The sequence below is a fragment of the Hippopotamus amphibius genome, chromosome 16 (genome assembly GCF_030028045.1).
Source record: "Hippopotamus amphibius kiboko isolate mHipAmp2 chromosome 16, mHipAmp2.hap2, whole genome shotgun sequence".
Classification (NCBI taxonomy): Eukaryota; Metazoa; Chordata; class Mammalia; order Artiodactyla; family Hippopotamidae; genus Hippopotamus; species Hippopotamus amphibius.
Genome location: NC_080201.1, coordinates 5,561,460 through 5,585,978, shown reverse-complemented (window position 1 = coordinate 5,585,978; position 24,519 = coordinate 5,561,460). Strand labels below are relative to the sequence as shown.

The following is a 24,519-nucleotide window of genomic DNA, read 5'->3' as shown; positions in this document are numbered from 1 at the left end:
TGCCACAGCCATTTACATTCACTGAACTGGTGTGAACTAGAGGGAACAATCACATTCTCATGGCATTCTCAACTAGGTCATAAACCAAAGTTTTACATTTTACAAATTTTTGATACCTAGTCAGTTCATTTTTGTGCATCAGGTAGGTTGAGAGGCTAACCCAGTAAAGATTGGTTTGTTAAATTTTATATGAAAAAAAAAAACTCCTCTCTTTCATCACAAGCTTTTGGAGCATTTTTCAAATATAGTAATTAAAGGACACGGAGTGGAGTGGTGAGAAGCCTGGAGTGTGGTGGAGCTGGGTTTGAACTCAGTTTGAACTCTATCACTAAACTTTGCACCACAGGCAACTCAGCCTCTCCAAGTGCCCTCACTTCTCCTTCTGTAAAACAGTGAAATATCATATGAGGATTGGGGAGCATCACTGATTGAGTATCTATTATGTTCCCAACACTCTGCTTGGTGGTTAGCTTCTCCTCTCCCAGAACCACCCCACCCCTCTTCCTCTTCCAGGTTGGAACACTTACAGATCAGTGTTTACCGAGTGCTGTTTCAGATTATAGATTATAAACTCTTTATAGGAACTTCCTAGGTGACACAGTGGTTAAAAATCCACCTGCCAATGCAGGGGACATGGATTTGATCCCTGCTCCAGGCAGATCCCACATGCTGCAGAGCAACTAAGCCCATGTGCCACAACTACTGAGCCTGCACTTTAGACAACTATTGAGCCATGTGCCGCAACTACTGAAGCCCACATGATTAAAGCCCATGCTCCGCAACAAGAGAAACCACAGCAATGAGAAGGCCACACACCACAAAAGAGTAGCCCCCACTCACCACAACTAGTGAAAGCCCGTGTGCAGCAATGAAGACCCAACACAGCCAATAAATTAATTAATTAATTTAAAAAAACACTCTTTATAGACCATCTTCTCTATTCACAATAGCATTTTTAAATCTATTTCAGTATTTTAAATCAGAAGCTGATTCAATACACATTCCCTGAAGACTTATATTTTGTTTGTTTATTCATCTTGGACATTTTTATTTTTATTTTTTTTTATTTTTTTATTTTAAACTATAGTTGATTCTTTTTTTTTTCTTTTATTAAAACCATACTTGACTCTTGAACAGGACTGGGATTAATCCACATATAACTTACGGTTGGCCCTCCACATGCCTGGTTCCTCCACATCTGCGGAGTCAACCAACCATGGACCATATAGCACTGTAGTGTTTACTGTCGAGAGAAATCCATGTGTAAGTGGCCCGAGCAATTCAAACCTGCGTTGTTCAAGGGTCGGCTGTATTTCCTTTGGGGTTCATTGAGAGCTGACTGACCCTTTTCTTTGGTGGTCACATTGAATCCTCCTGTCTGGAGTCGGCTTACATCCTAACATCTCAGTCATTCCTTAGGCTTGAAAGCTGCATATTTTCCCAGAAACAGTTGTGATGGTATATAAAATGTATAGAGTAATGGGTTCTTTCCAAATGTATGTCTTTGCTTTGCCCCTTAGTACTTTATCTGATTCTTTGTTATAGACTAAAAAAGTGGGCTCCTTGACTGGTTCCAGTGCAAAGGTCAGGATCTTTCCAAGAATATGACCATCCTACATCCTGACCATGGCCATGTGGTACATCTTTAATCATGGCCATTTAGTGCCTGGCAGGTTTAGCCTTGTAGTCCAGCCTGTATAGTTTGTGGCGTTTGGGGTTTCTTTAAACCTGTTTCCTGATGACAGTTCTATTTTCTAGTAAGTTTAAAAGAAAAAAGCTTTTCATCAAGGCTGATTGCAAAGATATTTAAATTCCTTTTCTAGAAGCCATCTCAACTGGGAATGAATTAAGCCTTATAAAAAGAATTAAGTCCTCCAGAAAAAGAAATTTGAGTGACAATTTTCTCAGTTTTCCCAAAGGTGGTACTGAAACGATGCAGCTCAGATTGGGACTTGAACCCACATGCTGGGACTTGAACCTGGCCTAAATCCAGATTGGGACTTGAACACACTGCCTTTTTTTTTTGGAACACATTGTCTTTTAATTGAGATCACACACCTGGTCTCAGGACATAATGAAGCTCAAGTTCTTGATGTCTCGTTGCAGAAAAAGTTCAGTGAGAGACAAAGTAATAGCTAAGAAGTGGATTTATTTAGAGAGAAACAATCCACAGACAAAGTGTGGGCCTTCTCAGAAGTTGAGAGGCCCCAAAATAGGGCATGGTTAGTTTTTATGGGCTGGGTAATTTCATAGCCTAATGAGTGGGAGAAGTATACCATTTATTTCAGGGAAGGGGTGCGGATTTCCAGGAATTGGGCCACCGCCCACATTTTGGTCTTTATGGTTGGCCTCAGAACTGTCATGGTACTGGTGGGTGTGTCGTTTAGCATATGCTAATATATTACAATTAGCATATAATGAGGCTCAAGGTCCAGTGCAAGTCGAATCTTCCGCCGTCTTGGACCTAGTTTGGTTCTAACCAGTTTTTGTCACGTCCTATGGCTATGTCATTCTTTTAAAGGTTTTGCCTTGCCCCCTTCCCTCCTGTTTCAGTACCATTCTACATACATAGGAGAGAAGTTAATTCATTACATACAACAATGCTTTGTTGTTCTCAATGTTTGATCCAGGGACCCCAGAGTCTCCAAAACTCTTTCAGTGAGTCCCTGAAGTCAGAACTGTTTTTTTTTTTTTGGGGGGGGGGTACACCAGGTTCAATCAACTGTTTTTATACACATATCCCCATATTCCCTCCCTTCCTTGACGCCCCCCCCCCCTTGAGTCCCCCCCACCCTCCCTGCCCCAGTCCTCTAAGGCATCTTCCATCCTCGAGTTGGACTCCCTTTGTTATACAACAACTTCCCACTGACTATTTTACAGTTGGTAGTATATATATGTCTGTGCTACTCTCTCGCTTCGTCTCAGTTTCCCCTTCACCCCCCGCCCCCTCCCATACCTCGAGTTCTCCAGTGCATTCTCTGTATCTGCTTCCTTGTTCTTGTCACTGAGTTCATCAGTACCATTTTTAGATTCCGTATATGTGAGTTAGCATGCAATATTTGTCCTTCTCTTTCTGACTTACTTCACTCTGTATGACAGATTGTAGTTCTATCCACCTCATGACATATAGCTCCATCTCATCCCTTTTTATAGCTGAGTAATATTCCATTGTATATATATGCCACATCTTCTGTATCCATTCATTTGTTGATGGGCATTTAGGTTGCTCCCATGTCCTGGCTATTGTAAAGAGTGCTGCAATAAACATGATGGTACAAGTTTCTTTTGGGATTATGGTTTTCTTTGGGTATATGCCCAGGAGTGGGATGACTGGATCATATGGTAGTTCTATTTGTAGTTTTTTAAGGAACCTCCAAATTGTTTTCCATAGTGGCTGTACCAACTTACAGTCCCACCAACAGTGCAGGAGAGTTCCCTTTTCTCCACACCCTCTCCAACATTTGTTGTTTCCAGACTTTGTGATGATGGCCATTCTGATTGGTGTGAGGTGATACCTCATTGTGGCTTTGACTTGCATTTCTCTGATAATTAGTGATGTTGAGCATCTTTTCATGTGTTTGTTGGCCATCTGTATGTCTTCTTTGGAGAAATGTCTATTTAGGTCTTCTGCCCATTTGTGGATTGGGTTATTTGCTTTTTTGGTATGAAGCTGCATGAGCTGCTTGTATATTTTGGAGGTTAATCCTTTGTCCGTTGTTTCATAGGCAATTATTTTTTCCCATTCTGAGGGTTGCCTTTTAGTCTTGTTTCTGGTTTCTTTTGCTGTGCAAAAGCTTTTAAGTTTCATGAGGTCCCATTTGTTTATTCTTGATTTTATTTCCATGATTCTAGGAGGTGGGTCAAAAAGGATGTTGCTTTGATGTATGTCAAAGAGTGTTCTGCCTATGTTTTCCTCTAGGAGTTTTATAGTGTCTGGCCTTACATGTAGGTCTTTAATCCATTTGGAGTTTATTTTTGTGTATGGTGTTAGGAAGTGTTCTAATTTCATTCTTTTACATGTTGCTGTCCAATTTTCCCAGCACCACTTATTGAAGAGGCTGTCTTTTTTCCATTGTATACTCATGCCTCCTTTGTCAAAGATAAGGTGCCCATATGTGTTTGGGCTTACCTCTGAGTTCTCTATTCTATTCCATTGATCTTCCTTTCTATTTTTGTGCCAGTATCATACTGTCTTGATCACTATGGCCTTGTAGTATAGTTTGAAGTCAGGAAGCCTGATTCCACCAACTCCATTTTTCCTTCTCAAGATTGCTTTGGCTATTCGGGGTCTTTTGCGTTTCCATACAAATCGTAAGATTTCTTGCTCTAGTTCTGTGAAAAATGCCATTGGTAATTTGATCGGGATTGCATTGAATCTGTAAATTGCTTTGGGTAGTACAGTCATTTTCACGATGTTGATTCTTCCAATCCAGGAACATGGTATGTCCCTCCATCTGTTTGTGTCATCTTTGATTTCTTTCATCAATGTCTTAAAGTTTTCTGCATACAGATCTTTTGCCTCCTTAGGCAGGTTTATTCCTAGGTATTTGATTCTTTTGGTTGCAATGGTGAATGGGAGAGTTTCCTTAATTTCTCTTTCTGCTCTTCCGTTGTTAGTGTATAGGGATGCAAGAGATTTCTGTGCATTAATTTTGTATCCTGCTACTTTACTAAACTCATCAATGAGTGCTAGCAGTTTTCTGGTAGAGTCTTTAGGGTTTTCTATATATAATATCATGTCATCTGCAAAGAGTGACAATTTTACTTCTTCTTTTCCAATTTGGATTCCTTTAATTTCATTTTCTTCTCTGATTGCTGTGGCTAACACTTCCAAAACTATGTTGAATAACAGTGGTGAGAGTGGACACCCTTGTCTTGTTCCTGTTCTTAGAGGGAATTCTTCCAGTTTTTCTCCATTGAGAACAATGTTGGCTTTTGGTTTTTCATATATGGCTTTTATGATGTTGAGGTAATTTCCTTCTATGCCCATTTTCTGGAGAGCTTTTATCATAAATGGATGTTGAACTTTGTCAAAAGCTTTTTCTGCATCTATTGAAATGATCATATGGTTTTTATCCTTCAATTTGTTGATATGATGTATCACGTTGATTGATTTGCGTATATTGAAGAATCCTTGCATCCCAGGGATAAACCCCACTTGATCATGGTGTATGATTTTTTTAATGTGCTGTTGGATTCTGTTAGCTAGTATTTTGTTGAGGATTTTTGCATCTATATTCATCAGTGATATTGGTCTGTAGTTTTCTTTTTTTGTGACATCTTTGCCTGGTTTTGGTATCAGGGTGATGGTAGCCTCGTAGAATGAGTTTGGGAGTGCTCCACCTTCTGCAATATTTTGGAAGAGTTTGAGAAGGATAGGTGTTAACTCTTCTCGAAATGTTTGATAGAATTCGCCTGTGAACCCATCTGGTCCTGGGCTTTTGTGTGTTGGGAGATGTTTAATCACTGCCTCAATTTCTGTACTTGTGATTGGTCTGTTCATGGTTTCTATTTCTTCCTGGTTCAGTCTTGGAAGATTGTATTTTTCTAAGAATGTATCCATTTCTTCCAGGTTATCCAATTGATTGGCATCTAGTTGCTTGTAGTAGTCTCTCATGATGTTTTGTATTTCTGAGGTGTCCGTTGTGACTTCTCCTTTTTCATTTCTAATTCTGTTGATTTGCATCTTCTCCCTTTTTTTCTTGATGAGTCTGGCTAATGGTTTATCAATTTTGTTAATCTTCTCAAAGAACCAGCTTGTAGTTTCATTTATTTTTCTTATGGTTTCTTTCCTTTCTTTTTCATTTATTTCTGCTCTGATCTTTATGATTTCTTTCCTTCTGCTCACTTTGGGGTTTCTTTGTTCTTCTTTCTCTAGTTGTTTTAGGTGCAAGGTTAGGTTGTTTATTCGATCATTTTCTTGTTTCTTAAGGTAGGACTGTATTGCTATAAACTTCCCTCTTAGAACTGCTTTTGCTGCGTCCCATAGGTTTTGGGTTGTTGTGTTTTCATTGTCATTTGTTTCTAGATATTTTTTGATTTCCTCTTTGATTTCTTTAGTGATTCCTTGGTTGTTTAAGAGTGAATTGTTTAGCCTCCATGTGTTTGTATTTTTTGCAGTTTTTTTCCTGTAATTGATATCTAGTCTCATGGCATTGTGGTCTGAGAAGATGCTTGATATGATTTCAATTTTCTTGAATTTGCTGAGGTTTGATTTGTGACCCAAGATGTGATCTATCCTGGAAAATGTTCCGTGTGCACTTGAGAAGAACGTGTATTCTGTCGTTTTTGGATGGAATGTCCTATAAATATCAATTAAGTCGAGATGGTCTAGTGTGTCATTTAAAGCTTGTGTTTCTTTATTTATTTTCTGTTTGGATGATCTGTCCATTGATGTAAGTGGGGTGTTCAAGTCTCCCACTATTATTGTGTTACTGTCGATGTCCCCTTTTATAGCTGTTAGCATTTGCCTTATGTATTGAGGTGCTCCTATGTTGGGGGCATAGATATTTACCATTGTGATATGTTCTTCTTGGATGGATCCCTTGATCATTATATAGTGCCCTTCCTTGTCTCTTTTAATAGTCTTTACTTTCAAGTCTAATTTGTCTGATATGAGTATTGCTACTCCAGCTTTCTTTTGACTTCCATTTGCATGGAATATCTTTTTCCATCCCTTCACTTTCAGTCTATATGTATCCCTTGGTCTGAAGTGGGTTTCTTGTAGGCAGCATATAGAAGGGTCTTGTTTTTGTATCCATTCAGCCAGTCTGTGTCTTTTGGTTGGAGCATTTAATCCATTTACATTTAAAGTGATTATTGACATGTGTGTTCCAATGACCATTTTCTTAATTGTTTTGGGTTTGTATTTGTAGGTGTTTTCCTTTTCTTGTGTTTCCTACTTAGAGAAGTTCCTTTAGCACTTGTTGTAAGGCTGGTTTGGTGGTGCTGAATTCTCTTAACTTTTGCTTGTCTGGAAAGCTTTTGATTTCTCCCTCAAATCTGAATGAGATTCTTGCTGGGTAGAGTATTCTTGGCTGTAGATTTTTCTCTTTCAGGACTTTCAGGATATCCTGCCATTCCCTTCTGGCCTGCAGAGTTTCTGTGGAAAGGTCAGCTGTTATCCCTATGGGTTTTCCCTTATATGTTGTTTGTTGCTTTTCTCTTGCTGCTTTTAATATTTTTTCTTTGTGTTGAATTGTCGTTAGTTTGATTAATATGTGTCTTGGTGTATTTCTCCTTGGGTTTATTCTGTATGGGACTCTCTGTGCTTCTTGGACTTGGTGAATTATTTCCTTTCCCATGTTGGGGAAGTTTTGCACTATAACCTCTTCAAATATTGTCTCAGACCCTTTCTTGTTTTCTTCTTCTTCTGGGATGCCTATAATTCGAATGTTGGTACGTTTAAGGTTATCACTGAGGTCTCTGAGGCTGTCTTCTAGTCTTTTTATTTTTTTTTCTTTTTCCTGCTCTGTGGCGTTTATTTCTCCCATTCTATCTTCCAACTCACTTATTCATTCTTCTGCCTCAGTCATTCTGCTGGTTATAGCATCTAGAGTATTTTTAATTTCAGTTATTTTGTTATCCATTGCTGTTTGTTTTTCTGAGTTCTTATGAACTGTTTCTTGTACTTTCTCTATTTTGTTATCGAGATTTTGTATCATTTTTACTATCATTACTCTAAATTCTTTTTCAGGCATTTTTCCTATTTCCTCCTCATTTATTTGGTCTTGTGGGTTTTTTTTCCTGCTCCTTTGCCTGCATGGGGTTTCTTTGTTTCCTCATGGTTGTCCAAGCTTTTGGGGTTGCTTGTCCTGGTGATAGAGGTGTTTATAGAAGACTGTCCAAGCCTCAGACTAATGTCCAAGTATTGGATTAAATGAATATTCCGTCTCAGTATGTAAGGCCAGAAATTACTGCAATAAATATCTCAGCTCCATGGACAATTTCCTAGTGTGGTCCAAAGATGGAAGTAATTCAATAGTTCGGCAGTCCACCCAGTACACTGACAATCATTCTCCAGGCGCTCCTCTCAACCTGCGGCGCGCGGCCGGCCGACCGCTCGCTCGCCGCCTTGCCCGCGGCTCCGGGACCTCAGAGCAGAACTGCTGGTGTTGGAGGGTTTCCTGCAGAGGTGGGGGGCAGCTGTGGCTCACCAAGGAGGCAGGGGCACTGGCAGCAGGGGTTCTGAGAAGTGCTCGTTGGCGTGAGCCCTTCCAGAGTCCACCATTAGTTCCACCAAAGAGCCTGTAAGCTCCAGTGCTGGGTCGCCTCGGACATTTTTATTTATTTGTAAAATTGGGTTACCCCTGCCACACTCCCACCTGCCTTCATCTCCAAATCATCCTCCTCTCTTCTAAAACCCAACAGCTTCTGTGGGAGCCTAGAAAGAGAATAGTTGATCTTCCTGCTGACAGTTCTAGGGGAGAGATTGAGGACCTTTACGTCTGTGATGCTTACTCTTGCCAACTTGATGGCAATCATTATGATTAGATCTTCAGACTTTCATAGCCAGTGAAAAAATCTGCCCGCAGGATTTGCATACGTTTACTATTTGGTATATGGATTAGTATGAATATTATCTTGAAAGTTATAATTCATCCCTTCAAATTTCCTAATGTGTAGCTGCATTCTTAACTATAATTTTAATGTGACTTAAGGCCAAAACATTGTCTAGAAGAACACATCCACTTTTATAATAAAATGTGGAAAAATTATACGTAAATTTGCTGCCTAAGCAATTTTTAGAGAGCACAACTCTTCAGTAAGGTGAGATATACTTGTTGATAACCCCTCACCTTGGATGTTTCTGATCATTATAAACCTGTTCATTGGTTGACTTTTTCTTGCTGCTAGAATAATTTCTTATATGGAACTATGACCTGCTTGCTTCTAAGATCTATCCTATGGTGGTGTTTGGCCTTTTGACACAATGAAGAAATGGAACACCCGTGCTTCAACTGGGCAGCCCTCCAAATGATTGTGTGGTCCAACCTTCTGGACTCTGAATATCATGAAGGCAGATAATCCCCCTTATCTGTCTTTATGTTGGCATTTATCCCTTTCTGCTTGCTGTCTTTCATACTGTAAGTGGACACATGATACTTTTAATGGGTTAATGGATGAATAGGTTGCGATTTAGAAGAACAGAATTTCCCAGGTGTAAGAGACACCATCCAGTGCTTGAATCTCTTCCACAGCATTCCTGCTCAACAGTCATATAAGTTCTACTTGAAAGTATCCAATAACCAGCAGATTATTTCACTCAGAACTAACTAGATCTTCCAAATGGTACCCTGAATATCTTCAGGCTTTTCTAGTATTTGGAAAATAACAAGATCATGTAAATATTAATATTTGCACTGCAACAGCTTATAGCACCTGCCTACACAATTGTAGGACCCCCAACCCACCTTCCTCCTTTGGCTTTTATTCTGGTTATTTCTGGAAGACTTCAGAGCACTGTATGTGGCCCAGCTTCTTAAAGGTCCCTTCCTTCATATGTGTGTCTGCTCATGGGATATTGGGGTACTTGGGAAATTGCAGGACTGTCAGGGCATCGCATACAATCAGGATCTGGATCTCAATATAGGCTCAGCCAGGACACTGTGCCACGTCTCTAGGCAGCTCAACAGCAAGATCAAACATAAGTTATAGTGGAGCAAATTTCTTTTCTCATTAACTTACCCTGCAGACACTCAGGGAGACATGTGCACATAAATTACTAGATAAATCAAAGCTAAGGACTAAGTAAGAGACATGGGCTAGTAATATGAAAACAAAGGGAATCTCTGTAAATCTGAGACTTGGTGATTCTCAAAGTTACTGAATCAGTGATTTCTGTTTCACTGATCCAGGTGACTTACAAATTGACTTATTCACATCTTCACATGCGTTTGGGCCATCCTTCTCAGTTTTGTTTGGGAAGTTTCAAATTTGCTTAGCTGCCAAATTGCAGTCCTGCTATTTATTCATTCAACAAACAGGATCGAGTATGTACTGTGTCAGGCACTGTGCCTTATAAATTCCAATCTGAGATACAAATCCATGGTGATTATAACAACCATGGGATAGAAAATGCATAGCACTTTTTCAGAAAACAACTTGCTGTGTTTTAAAAAATCAGTAGCAAGAGAAAAATGTAAGACCCTGGCAGAAAAGACTGCATCCAGAGCTAGCAGCTCAGTTTTTAATGGTTGGCAGAGAAAATCCCCTGAAAGCAGATATAGGCTTTGTCTTTTTCCAAGAGGAGCCCCTTAAGGGTTTACATGGCAAAAAATAGGTTTCTGCTGCAGATCACTTGATGGGATCATTCATTATGATGTCTTTGGCTGACATAATAGAATTGAAACTCTATTTTATCAAACTTGGGATTGACGCATGAGATATATTAAGACTGTTTTATGTTCATTCTGTACCTATCAAATCTACAAAGCCTTTGGAGATGAAATCCACTCCTGGAATAATCAGTCATGGTTAGGAACATGCCCAGAACTTTACAGAAGCTCTGTAGATGTCAGTGCTGACTCCAGGCCAAACACAGAACACAGGATGTGGTTCTGTGCGTTCAGGAATCAGAAGGGTAGACAGAACCAGGCTGAAGGATGTATCATACAGGGATCTGGCCCGAGGTGGTTGGGACTGAACACATGTTAATGGAACTTTGACTGACTAGTAGGCTTGAATAAGGAGGGTGTTCTGAGAAACCAAAGGAAATATTTCCTGTTTCACTTGGGCAAGTCCAAAGAGCCTCTGGACTAAAGTCCTTTAAGTTCTTTCAAAGGAAGTTGGACCCCAGTGGAGTACTGAGGAAGTGAAAAACAATTAAGGGATGGTCTGTATCCTGGGGAGAGTCCATCTGTTGTTTCTGAACTGTGTGCTATTTCAGCTGTTAGAAAGGCTTGGCTTTCCATGCCCCAGAGAAGGCTCTGCAGATCAGCCAGTATGCAGGCCCTTCATACTAAATGGAGGAGTTGAATTCTGTTTGACTAACTGAGCTATGAGTACCGGGATATATGGTACAGTCTTAAGAGAGAGTAAACAACGTACATTCTGGTTTTTTTTTTTTTTTTTAACTAGCATACTGCTGAAACAAAACCATTCTCTTCTGTGTGCAAGTACAGGTTGCTAGAAGTAGATCCAAGCACACCTGACTGTGGAAGGAATACCATCCCAGGATGACTGATTCTGGCCCCACACTGCTACTGATCATCACATATCCTCACGTGTGTACAGAGAGAGTCTGGCCACCAACTCTGACAGGCCCTAGGCTTATGTGTAGACCAGTCTCCAGGTCTCTACAAATGTGAATAATGTATTTAGGACCATTTGCCCATGGAAGATATGAGTGCATGGATCACAGACCCACCCCAAAACTCTTACAAGAATAGCCCAGATTCCATATTTAGTTCACACCTATCTGCATGAGCAGGACTGCTCTATATTTTGCAGATAAATTTAAATCCATCTGCATTTTTGTATTTCCTGGGCTCATAATACAGCTTAATTTGCTTCCTCACATATTTCTAGATGGTAAGAAATCTATGCCTTTTTCATTTCCATCCTGAAGAACCACATTCAAAAGAAAGAAATAGAAAAGCATAAAATCAAGGTCAGGAAGATTAAGCCCCTTAATTCATGTGCCAAACTTCCCATTTCAATTGTGGTTTTGTCTCCCAGCTAAAGTTTGTCTTTTTGTGACATTTGCATTAAGCCCAGAGGACATTTTGAGTGGAAACCCGCTGAAAGCATAATTGAACGCTGAGTGGTGCCATTCGTCTAATTTGCATTTTTCCCCCAGGTGGGGAGTTTTCACTTCCCCCCTTTCTTCTCCTGGGGTGTTCAAAGATTATCTCAAAGAATGATGTTTTGCAATTGATTCCAATAAATCCCCATGTACTGTATATTATACGTATGATTTTTTTTCCAGAAGCTATTTTAAATGCCATAGTGATAAACCATGTAAGGAGGTCCTTTGTAGGTTCAGAACAGTACAGATAGCTCCTTTTCTCCCTCAGATAAAGGTTTTCAATATTTGTTCACAGGTTTAATTGTTTATTCGAATTTTTCCTTTCAGTTATCCTCATGGTGTTATTCTGAGCTACTTAAGAGGTTGTCTCTATAGAAACATCTATTTCTTAAGAAATAGACATAAAGTATTCAATTTCATCCTTAATATGTTCTTTGAACGCTGCACCCTGAAACATACCCTGGCTTGATCTCTATTAAAAAGTTTGAGAATCACTGACATTTCGATCATGTTGACAAAGTTCTTAATGTAAGACAGTGATGCAAGGCTGAGGCTATCAATTGTGCCCTTTAATAGGAAATTTAAAGAGAGATTACAATCAGTGGGGAAGTAGAGTGTGTTTCCTTTAGAAGGAAGAAGAAACAAAGAGTGTGGTGACCTACTTCTCTTTCGATTGTTAAGGTCATTGGCATGGTCTAGATTTGTGCCTTTTCTAAGGTTTTTGTCTTTCTTAAGACCTCATTATTTAAGTTATATATATTATTTCAAATATCAGAACCCCTCCTAGATTATATCAGATAATCATGTATAATTATATCAGAGCCCTCCTAGGTTTTAAGCCTGAGTAGGGTAGAGCCAGGCATGAATTTATTTAAATGAGGGAGGAACGAATGTGGCCCAAGCCAGCATTTCTGGAGGGTGGAACACACATTATTTTGAGGGTTTTAGTGCATACGTGGACAAACATATGTTTTTACATGACTTCTTAAGTTTATTTTAACATTTTTAGAAAAAAATATGTTTGGCACTTTCATCATGTACTATAAAGATTATCTTCAAATAATTTTATAAAGAAAAATGTGAGTCAAAAGAAAAATATTAAGTGAATCATAGATCAGGTATGAAAGTATGGCTAGATTGTGAATCTGGAAGCTGAGTTGATTGAAGGAAGGAACACATTTGCTTAGGCAGACTAGCCTGGACTAACTGGCCTTAACCTTGTTTGGCTGCACTAAGTCAGTTTCCAGGGGAAAAAGATACTCACCTCAAATTGGTAATATGAGGATTCATTGCAATCATGAACGTAAAACTTGTGACACAGCGTCGTTCTTTTAGAAAAAGAGAATAACTTAGATTTTTAGGATGTCATATTTACAAATAATCCATTTGAAGACTATTTAACAACTTTATGGAGTCTACTATGGGCAGGCACATAATTTCACTCCTTTGATGTCATTTTCCCTTCGTGACTTCTTATGTGAGACAGGTAGGGCTTTGCCAAGAAAAGTGGGAGGATCCAAAGATGGGCAAGTCTGGATCAGAATTATCTGCCTTGCTCCTTTAGTCTCAGCAGAAATGTCTGTAGTAACCATCTCCATGGTAACCACACAGGCAGCGAGGCAGAGCGGCAGAGCACGGGTACCTGACTAGAAGGAGGTGGAAGGACCCAGGAGGCAGGCAGAAAACCATCTAGAAGAAGGAAGCTGTGTAGAAAAGGAAAAGGAATGTCCAGAATTACAGGAATAATGATGATAATAGTTCTTATTCATGGAGCACCAGGGTCTGTCCAAAGTGCTTTACGTACTGAGGTACATATTCTCTTGTTTAATGCTCACCATAAGAATTATAGTACCTATGAGGGTAGGTACTGTTATGTGTCCCAGTTTACAGATGATGACATTGAGATTAAAGGGACAGTTGGTTTGCCCGAGGTCTCAGGGGCGCTATACATGAGCCAGGATTGGAAAAGGGCTTAGAAACCTGCCATTAAAACGGCCTCTTCTTAGGACATGGGACTAGTAGTTCCTGGCATTGCTAGGTCCCCACCCTCCTCTCGGTGCCAGGAATTGCTGGGAAATATGGAAACCTGGCATCTTGACAAGCAACCCATTGTCCAAGGTCCTAGGTCTTGGCCCTGGCTGCATTAGATTCATCTGGGGAGTCTTAGAGAGATACTAGGGCCTGGACCCCAGCGTAGCTATGTCAGAATCTTGGTTGGGAGTTGGGGCAGGTATTGCTATTTTTAAAAAAAAAAATTTCTCTAGGTGATTCTCATAGCCTTGAAAAAGACCCACGGTCTGAAGCACTTACTCCTGCACTGGTAAAAGTTATCTAAAATATACAAGACCCAATTGTGCAACCCTAGTCACTTGATACCATAAGTTGGGAAGAGAGCTAGAGTATATTGAGAGCCTACTTACTATGTGCCCAGTTCTGAGTGTATATCTGGTCTCTAGTATGCCCTCACCTGGTACCTCTGACAACCTGGAGGGATTGGTGAGAGGCCTGAGGGCGCAGGATGGGGGCCGCTGCCCTCTCCCCTCTCATTTATCATTTCTGAGAAGTGAATGTGTCAAGAGCTTAAACTGGTCAGACTGGGAACAGGTGTCTGCCTTTTCTGGATGTGAGGCCTTGAGCATGTTAGTCAGTCTCTGCCCATAGAATGGAAATGACACGTATAGACCATGCGTTCTCTGTGGGCCGATGTGTCACCAAAGGGGTGACCTGGGTTCTTGAGAGAGAGGCAGAAACATATATTCGTGTGTGTGTGTGTGTGTGTAGAGAACAGATATACATGCAGTAAATAAACAGATACACAGTATGTCTATGACACTGACAGTTCATGAGAATGGTGGCAATGAGTCAAAAACATCTAAAAACGCTCTTGGGTCGGGGAAGATAAGGAAAAGAAAAGTTGGGAAATGCCGCTGTAGATTAGAATTGCTGTGAGGCTAGAAGGAGAGAATGAATGTACAGTCCCTGGCACGGAGCCTGGCCCTCAGATGCCACTCCGTAAGTGGTAAGTGTCGCTACTGTTCTTTGACAAAACTTCATCCAGCACTCACACGCTGACCCCAGCTATGCTTAGCGGCTGTGCGAAGCTTTATGGGGATTCTGAGGGAAGATGAGGCACCACCCCTGACCTCACCAACGAGCTGAGTGAAAGCTAAGCACAGGAGGCTAAACGCCGTCACAAGTGAAAGCACACAGAGCCTGGGGCACCTGGCAGAGACCATGGCTGAGTCCTTCATTTCGTACCGCGCTCCACTGCTGGGCTCCACCAAGACAGGAGGTGACGAGGGGCCTTCCTTCTCAGTTCCCAGCCTTGCCTGCCGTATATTCTGCTCCCAGAGTGGAAGAGGCACCCCCTCTCCACCCCCACCAGAGCACCATGTGGCCCCAAGAGAGTAACTGGGTTACGTGGAACTGCTATCGACAGCCTCCTGCATGGCAAAGCTTTCTGTTCCTTGCTGGAGATGTAGAATGAGTAAAAGAATAAGATGGAATTTCTGCCCTTGGTTCTGATGGGAAAAACAGATACACAGTGTGAATATGTTGATATGATATGATTTGAAAGGTACTTTGTGCAGGAAACACTGGCAACACAAAGAGAAATTTTGGAGAAGTGGCCCAAGCTGACTCTCAAAGAATGATAGAGTTAAGAGGGTGAAGAAGCTGGGAAGTATTAACCTTCTGCACAGAGAGATCAGTAGGATTGATCGACGGGGTGGGAGGGTAGAGTAGCTGTCAGGAAGTGCGGCAGAGGGTAACGTGTGAGGCACAGAGTGAAGGTGGAGGCCAGTGGGGAGGCCACTGGATAGCTTGGACAGGGAGGACCTCGAGCGTGAAGCATTATTTTGCGTGAGGAGCCAGAGCTGCATGAGACTCAGGAGGAAGAAAGTCAGCTCTACGGTTGTGATGGGCAGGTCCAAATTTCCTTCAAGGAATACGTCTTTATGTGGCCTTCCAGACCCCACATTTCCTGCACCCAGCTTATCTCCACTCTCTCTTCCTTGCTTTCTCCCTTATTCTCTGTGCCTATCTCATTGGCTTATTTGCAGTTCCCTGAATGACATAGGGCCATTGTACATGTTGTAGTTCTGCCTGCCTGTAGTAAGTCCCCTATTAATGTCCATCCCCACAACCCCCACTAGACTCCAAGCCAGGGACTGCGTGTATCTTCATTCAACATTATGACCCCAACATCTGGCATAACATAGGCTCAGGAGATATTTGTGGAAGGAAGGAAAGAAAAGGAAGGAAGGAAGGAAGGAAAAAAGGAAGGAACTTACCTGTGAAATTAGAACCCCCACGGAATCTTCCTATTCTGGGAAGATAATTCTTATGGTGATAATAAGCATGTTAGCCTTTGTATGCCACCTAGCCTCCAATCCTTTCTAGCTGAGATTGTCTTCTTTGATCTTGCCCAGGGACCAGGGCCAGAACCAGCACCCTGGCAAATTAGACAACAAGTTCCCAGAGGGCCTTGTCATCTGAGCAGTGTGCCTTCAGTGGATTGATGCTAATAGACGGTGACCATGAAAGCAACCTCCATGTCTCTCCTTCATAGTTCCCTTCCAAAGCCTGAACCCAGCCATGCCCAATCACTCCTGGCTACCAAGATAGTCAGGGGCAGCAAAACAGTGTCTGAGAACTGCAGACTCCCAAGAGATCCCGTGTGTGTGCGTTATAGAGAAGCCCCTACAGCTGACTTGGCAGCCGGGAAAGGCGCTGGAGCCCTGACACAGAGGGACCTCAAGGCGGCATCAGCACCCTGTGAAGTGCTTCCGGGCTGGGTGGGAACGTGAGAGCAGGACTGAGCTGGGGATTCACGTCTTTATATGCAGGTTCTGACGGAATTTCAGGAGGGGAGTGTTCTACACAGGACTTTGTCTTTACTGAGAGCAGGTAGTGGTGAAAGGCAGATGGACCAGGATTCAAATCTTGGTTTTATGATTTACAAACAGTGTGCAGGGCATCTCCTTTGCCATCTCAGAGCCTCAGTTACTCTATCTACAAACTGTGGAGGCAGGGGATCAAAATTGTTGTAAAGATTAAATAAGATCATGTACGTAAAATGCTTAGCACCAAGTCTCCTGTGTACAAAGTGTTCAATTCATATTAGCTATTATAATGATCAGCTAATATGCTTACTGTCACCCTAAGAATTATCTTCCCAGAATAGAAAGATCAACTTAATTCGCTAGATAGTTGTATGGCTTTAACCGTGTACTTGGACCCAGGTATCTTTGTCACTAAAAGACACACGAGAAGGTTCCTAGTAGTGATATTTTAAGAACCCCAAACTGGAAATAGCTTATAGGCCCATCAACAGTGGTGCGGACAGATAGGCTCAGTATGGCTACAGGATGGGATTCTGTACACGGACAAGGATAAACTGCTCTGCTCGCAGCCACGTGGATGAATCTCACAGGATAACGCTGAGTGAAAGAAGCCAGACACAAATGGGCACCCGCTCTGTGATCCCACGCACATGGAGCAAAGTGCAGATGAAACGAACCTACGGCACTAGACGTGAGGGTAGTGCCGCCTCTGGGGGGGGGGGGGGATTTAATCAGGAAGGGGAGCAGGAGGGGGGCTGGTAGTATTCTGTGTCTAGGGCTGGGTGCTGGGTGCATGGATGCGCCCACTTTGTGAAAATTCATTGAGCTGTGCATTCTGACGTATGCACTTTTCTGTATCTATGTTCTGCTTCAATTAAAGGTTTAGTAAATGAACAAGCGAGCCTGTTCAGCAGAGAGCTAAGAGAACGAAAGTGGGGGTAGGGAAGAAAGCCGGTAATACCATTCCGTGCTTACCCCCAGGGTCCCCATAGTTTACAGAGGAAGGCAGATGGGCGCACATACATGCAGACAATAAGTGGTGATACCTGTAGGAACAGAACCGTGCACCAGGTGAAGACGCACCGCAGAGGGAAGCGGGATGGGTCAGCCGGCAGAACCGCTGCTCGTGGTAATGGCCCTGAACTCCATGCGGTTCCACCAGGACGGCTGGTTCCCACACATGACTTAGCCACGCAGCTGTAGGAACTGCCCTCACATCTATCCAGCCATTGTCCCAATTTGGGCCAGGCATCTTTGGTATGACACCAAACTAACAGTTTACTTGGCCTCTCTTCTACCCTTCTCCAAACCACTCTTTAGAACCCAGAGCTACTAAATTAGAATGTTTGGATTGGATGCTCAGTACTTTAAAAACAAAAAAAAAATCTCCCATGTGATTCTGATGCACCCCAGCCCCGTGGGAAGCACTGCTCAGCGTGCATACATGACCTTGACCCTCTCCACACTAAAAATAGTTCAGGGCTGTGGGGCAGCCCCCTAACTTAGTGACATTTCCTAATTTGTTTCCAAAGGACATGTTCAGCTTCATTTCCAGCCTCTCCACCTCCCCATCCCTGCACCATTTCAAGTCCACCTCTGGTCCCAGTGCACTGAGTTAGTTCTGCTTCTCTGAGTCTGCTTTGTCACTTTACCACCCCCATGCCTTTGAGGGACCTAGAACACCCAACACCCTCTTAGGAGGCTTCTAATTTCCCGTCCATCTTAAAGACCCAGCTCAAATATCATGCCTGTGAAGCTGTCTCTCAAGGCTCCTGAACGCTCTGGTTCTGCCACAGCACCTCATACAGAAGGGAGGAGATTGTGTCGCCAAACATCACTCTGCCATATCTGACTGTACGCTTCCCTCACGACACTCAAGGGCAGGGAAGAGGTTCTCTTTGTGCATCAAAGGGCTTTGCACCTGCCTGGGCCATGGGAAGTGATTAAGGGTGAGTCTTGACTGAGTGAGGTCCTTCAGCACAGTCAAAGCCACGGGGCTACAAGAGGGTGCTGTGGGATAAGGGCAGCATCTGCGGATCTGGAATGCAGAGCCGTGGCCACATTTAACGGTCACGGGTAGCTCCAGGACTGAGCTGCCCAGCCTACTCACGCTCCTTCTGTTTCTGTTCATTTGTTTTGTTTTTGCCAGTGACCTTCAGTGACTGTAAGGGAAATGACAAGCTGCACTATGAGGTCTCAAGCCCATACTTCAAGGTGAACAACGATGGCAGCCTAGTCGCCCTGAGAAACATAACTGCAGTGGGCAAGACTCTGTTCGTCCACGCCCGGACGCCCCACGCGGAAGACATGGCAGAGCTCGTGATTGTCGGGGGGAAGGACATCCAGGGCTCCTTGCAGGTAACATAACCGCTTGGGATAAGTTGGGTCCAAGAAGGAACAATGTGGTCTGTGTGTCTTATGTGGAAAAGGGGTCTTTGGCTTATTACTGGTCAAGATTCTTTTGTTGTTTGCAAATGATAGAAACCTAACTGAAACAACAGTGAGGCTGGGGGAATTGTTCGGGTCACGTGACAAATACTTCAGGGATAGCTTTGCCTGCTTGTGTGGCCGTGTATCCTTGCCCAAGTGACGACATCAGCTTTGGTCCTTATCCATCTGTGGTTCTATTTTCCTTCTACTGGCTTCACTCTTAGACAGTCACACCCCTCCCTGCCTCCCTGTGTGGAGGTCTTAGTAGCTCCACTTCATTTTCCCAGTCTGAAGTCACCTGAGAGAGCATCTCTTCCTGATACTGCCAACCCAAGCTTGAAATTGAATCTCGTTGTCTCTTCTTAGAACATGCGCCCATCCCTGAGCCAGTTACTGTGTCCGTTGGGTCCTGAGGCTCTGGTTGGCTAAGTCTGGGTCACATGCTTTATCCTGAAACCAGGGTGGACTCAGTGCCACCTAAAATATATGGACTGAGAGTGAAAAGGGGGTAGTTAGTTACTCAAAGTAAGTAAGTTAGGATGCTGTCATCTAAGGAAGGGAGGTGGATGCCAGGCAGGCAGCCACAGTAGCCCTCCAGAGCTGTGTACGAGGCAACGGGGCACATGGTGCTGCCCATTTGCCATGCACTGGTGCCCATTCCTTTCCACGTGTGCAGATCTCTGCCCCGGACACAGGTGACTTCAGGCTTCCTGACAGTGTCATCCAGAGACACTTGGTACAGTGGACTTAGCTACTCCTTCACCAGGAGCTCAGAGACTCTGTGGCCTCTCGATTATAGAAAGGGAAGGCACACAGCAAGACCCTGGCAAAGTGATAGCAATAATAATGGCCCGTCCCCAGCTTGGTGCAGTAGCCTTTTCTCCTACCTGCTGCTGGCCTGCTCGTACCCAAGGTTTTAACGCCTGTGATTCCCACTGCCTTTCTCCATCTGCCACACTCCCCATAACCCTGCTTTATCTGCTAACTTTGCTCCGTGGTGGAGTGAACACCGATTCCACAGCTGGCAGCAGAGACAGTACAAACGGCAACGTCAGTGCTGCTTTCCTGCCAGCCCTGTCTGTGTGATCTTGAAAGAATGATGTAACTTCTGTATCTGCAGACGAGAGGGGTTAAACAGTCTGCACCGGCACATAAGTGGCATGCGTGCTACCTCACTCTGTCCCCATATATGTGGCAGACATCGCTGGTCACCCCTGGCCTGACCTGAGTATCTCTCCCGATACAGGGCTTCTGGAGGCTACTATCCATTGGTCATTTAGAGATGTTGCCAGGGCTGGAATATATTTGCCATCCCTGGACTGGACAAACTCCATAATTCCCCTTCACATCTGTGAATCTGTGAGTTAAGGGTAGATAGCAAGCTAAAATGAATCCATCGTGTGCCACGGATATTTTCAAAAGAAAATAGGGTCTGGGTGGGTACATGCAGTGTGGAAACCCATTGGCACCACAAAAGTGAGCTTCTCTCTTACTTAGCCATGGTCATTTTCACAGCATCTCACTAACTCATGATGTAAGTGACTTCCAAATATCTAAAATAACAAAACTGCCAGAATGTGCAGCACCAAGTGCCTCTTGGGAACAAGTAAATGGTACAGAGATTCACAGAAGGGGGTTCACATGTGGGATGGAATGTATATAGATGAACATTGTTCATTGTGACTGACGGCCCGTCTTTAAATCTGGAAAAGACAGTGTCATGGTATTTAGCTCAAAGCTGAGCAGAAGGGATTCGAGGCACTTCTTAGGACAAAACTTGGCTTTGATGGGCTTGGAGACCCAGGATCGTTACCAAGAGACTCAGCCTTGCAGAGCTGGTCTCTTGAGTCCCAGAAAGACGCCCTTTTGGAGGCAAAGCTCCTTGGAGCCCTTGCCATTTCTCATTTGTCTCTGTCTGAACACATCATCCACATAGCTTGACTGCAATTGTTCGCTTCTTATAAACCATGGTGGGGAATGCTGTGAAGTTCAGTTTGCCAGGCTCCAGCTGAACGAGGCACTCATCTCCCACCTCCAGTAATTTTACGAGGTTTGAAAATCGGCCTTGTGACGTTGCCCAGATGTGTCCATAATAAAAAAACCCAAATAAAGAAAAATGAAAAAGAAAAGGCTAGGAAAACAAAATAGCAAGCCAGAGAATCCCTCCAAGGAAAGTACGGTCCTTCGTAGCTATTCAGTTGGTATTTCTGAAGCCCTACTGTGTGTGGCGAAAGGGGCCAGCTTCTAGAGAAGGAAAGCAATGTGTATACTAGTAAGCTCAGCTCCCGGCTGGGGAGAGAAAGTGAATGTGTATGTTGATTAAGTACCAAGTGGGGAGGCAGCGGTGATGGCTGTGCTGTGCCTTTAGAGATGGGAGAGGGCAGGAGAGGCCGGGCTGGTAACGACAGCCAGTGTGTGCTTGGCGCTCACTGTGCACAAGGCGCCACGTGCACGGGCCACACAGGCTGACTTGTGTACTCTTCCCACGACCTATGAGGCACGTGGTACTGTCCCCATTTTACAGACGGGGATAAACCGAGGCACAGAGAGGTGAGTGAGAACCTGTATTGTTTAGCGAGACTCTTGTGTGTGCATCTCAGTGTATGCTTTAGCGTGTGTCATTTCTAACCCTCACAACCTCCTGGTGAGGCTGCTGACGGCACCCCCTTCCTACAGACGTGAGAACTTGGCCAGGATCTCCTATCTTGAAATTGGCAGAAACGAGATTCTGGCCTCTCCACCCATTCTCCTTCCTGCCACTTTGCTCGCCAGAAGACTGTGCCACCTGGGTGGGCTATCCAAGGGTCCAAAGATGAGGGCATGTGTTAGAGCAACACAGTAGCGATGAGGGGGAACAACCAGTGGAAGGTGTGGTTTGAAGGAAGAAAGAGCCAACATTCAGCGTCCTGATGATTCCAGATTGTCTAGCCTCGGAGGATGGAGATGGATTGGACCAATCAGGGAAGGAGTGGTTGGGAAAGGTGACCAGTCCAGCTTGGACGTGTTGTGTCGGCAGCTCCAGGGACATCTTGCTGGAGCTGGGGCGGGATCTCTGGGGAAGCACCTGGGGAAGCAGCATGGCGTCAGGGCTTCGGCTTTGGTGTCAGACTCACGTGGGTTCAAATTTGCGCTCCACCACTTATAGTTATGTGAGCTTGGGCAAGCAGCTCACCTGAGCTTCAACCCCCTCATCTGTGAAGCAAGGATAAGAACAGAGCCTCTGTCACAGAATCATTCCATTGAGCGCAGCACCAGACACCAGGTGACACGTCCCATCAATGGCTTTAACTTAGAACCTCTCGAGAAAGGATAAGGAACCATGGGCTAAATGTCCCTGCTGAGGCCATGACACAGAAACCAGAGATTGGGGGTAGAAGGAGAAAGGCCAAAGAGAGAAAGAGGTGTCCTCAAAGGGCACTGGGGCACCCAGCACAACCAAAACAGCAGAGGTGTCACAATGGCTGGTTTCACAGCACTGCGTTTGGGAAAGAAGGATTCTCTAAGACAGGGACCCCAGGGAAGCTCAACTCAGCTGCAGTAACTGGACCCAGCAATTCTTCAATAAAAGGATGTGCCTCTCTTATTTCACCTGCTCCCCACGACCCCGTTTCACAGGAAAGCCTATCGCCCAAATCTGTGAAGTCTGATTGTTAATGGTTTAATTATAGACGCTCGCGCTATTGCTGCATTTTTAATGGGTTGCCCAGAAGCTAGTACCTGCCTGGTCCTTGTAAGATCATCTTAGATCTGTGTGGATGGAGGATAAGTTTAATCCCTTGTCTTCTGACAGATTAGGGGGGATGATTAAGGAGGGGGCCAAGGTTAGCCACACGTGCACGAAGGTGTTTTCTAGCCTATGGAATGTGATGATGAACTTGACTCACAGAAGTATCTTTGGACAGAACCGTGGTGTGTCCCCACCAAACCTGCTGTCCCTCGCTGCCTGGCAATGGTGAACATGAAGACAGCAGAGCATTTGCTTTTATTTACTTACTTATTAATTAGTTGGTTAGTTAGTTTTACCTTGAATATCGGGCTTCAAATGTTTACATGGAAAAGCTCTGTTTCATTCCTTTTGGATAGAGATGTCTTCACGTCTCATCCACCTCATTTACGCGTTTCAAACCTAGGGGAAAAAAAATGCCACTTCTCTATTTATTTCTGATTTAAGAATTTGTAGCTTCCACAACTGTAGATTTTGGCAGCGAATTCTGACATCCATTAAGAACTTGATAAAGTCAGGCTGGGAAGTAAGAACATCACAGAGCTTGTAGGAATTTATTTTGAAGTTTGGGAGCTAAAGAGACTGTACCTTCATCTTGAAATGTGGGAGTTCACACTCTAAGCAACTCTAGAATTTAGATACCTGTGACCCAGGCAGCTGGGTGTCATGAGCAAAGCAGGAGACATGCACGTAACAGAAGGGAGAGCTGTGAGGGCCCACAGGCTACAGGCTTGAGTCAGGCTTCCCTGCCCCTAGACTGGGGTCATCAATGGACATCTGATCACATCACTCCTCTGCTTAGTGGGGCCCTTGCTTCCTTCCCGTTTTAAGGAAGTACTCCCCTGCTAGTCCCCTCCCTTCCTTCCATCCTTCCTTCCTTCCACCCTCCTTCCCTCCCTCCCTTTCTTCTTTCCTGGTGTGTCTCCTGCTCTATGCTCAGGACCCAGTACAGTGCAGGCATGTGGTTGGTGTTCAGTGTTTTCTGAGTAAACACATGAGTAGGTTGAGTCCCTCCTTTCATGTCACTCCCTGCGTTGAAATCTGACCCTATCCCCCAAAACCAAACCACTTGTGGTTTCTTGAACTGGCCGAGCTCTCCCTCCCATTCACACTGGCTGCTTCTCTGTCTGGATTATCCCCCCTCGCCATGGCCCAGGCTGCCCCACGGCCAGTACCAATCGACAGGGCTAACTCCTTTGAAACCTCTGCACCTGCCAAGATTTCCCTTTTTCAGGGACACCTCTCTGACTGTCCCCTGGATGGCTAAGTGGTTTTGCCTTCGTGCTCCTCAGAGAGCCCTGCCTGACTCCCCCCGCCCCCCCATCATAGCACTAAACTTTAACCGTCTCATTCATCTGTGTTTGTTTTCATCTCAGTTCTGAGCTCTGGGACTCAGGGCCGTGGCTTCCACTCAGGGAGGCTGAGAACACTGCCCTGGAGCTGGAGGCCGTGGCATGATTCCCAGTGCCACGCTTGCCACCTCTGCTGCAGTTCCCTCAACTGTAGAGTGGGCTCATAACAGTATCGACTTCATAGAGATGTCACAAGGTTTAAATGAGTAAATATGCAAAGCACTTAGAACAGTGCTGAGCACAAAGTAAGTGCCACGAAAAAGCCAGTTACTCCTCCTCATCCCATCATCAGAGTCAGACTGTAGTACATGCACAGTGAATGACCGGGCAAGTTCAGACAGCCCGATCCTTCCTCCCTTCCAACGTGGCCAGATGCTTTCGCTTCTACAGCCTAGAGAACTCAGGATTATGAGTGAACTT

The 24,519-nt window shown here is 43.9% G+C and overlaps 1 protein-coding gene across 3 annotated transcripts in view; it reads left to right on the top strand.

The window, feature by feature from the left end:
• The window catches only part of CDH13 (cadherin 13), a 1,023,084-nt gene that overhangs the window by 360,387 nt on the left and 638,178 nt on the right, over positions 1 to 24,519 (top strand). For all 3 annotated transcript variants that reach the window (XM_057711305.1, XM_057711306.1, XM_057711307.1), the window contains exon 3: positions 18,743 to 18,951. In XM_057711305.1, the coding sequence (XP_057567288.1) occupies positions 18,743 to 18,951 (209 nt within the window). The remainder of the gene's footprint in view (positions 1 to 18,742; positions 18,952 to 24,519) is intronic.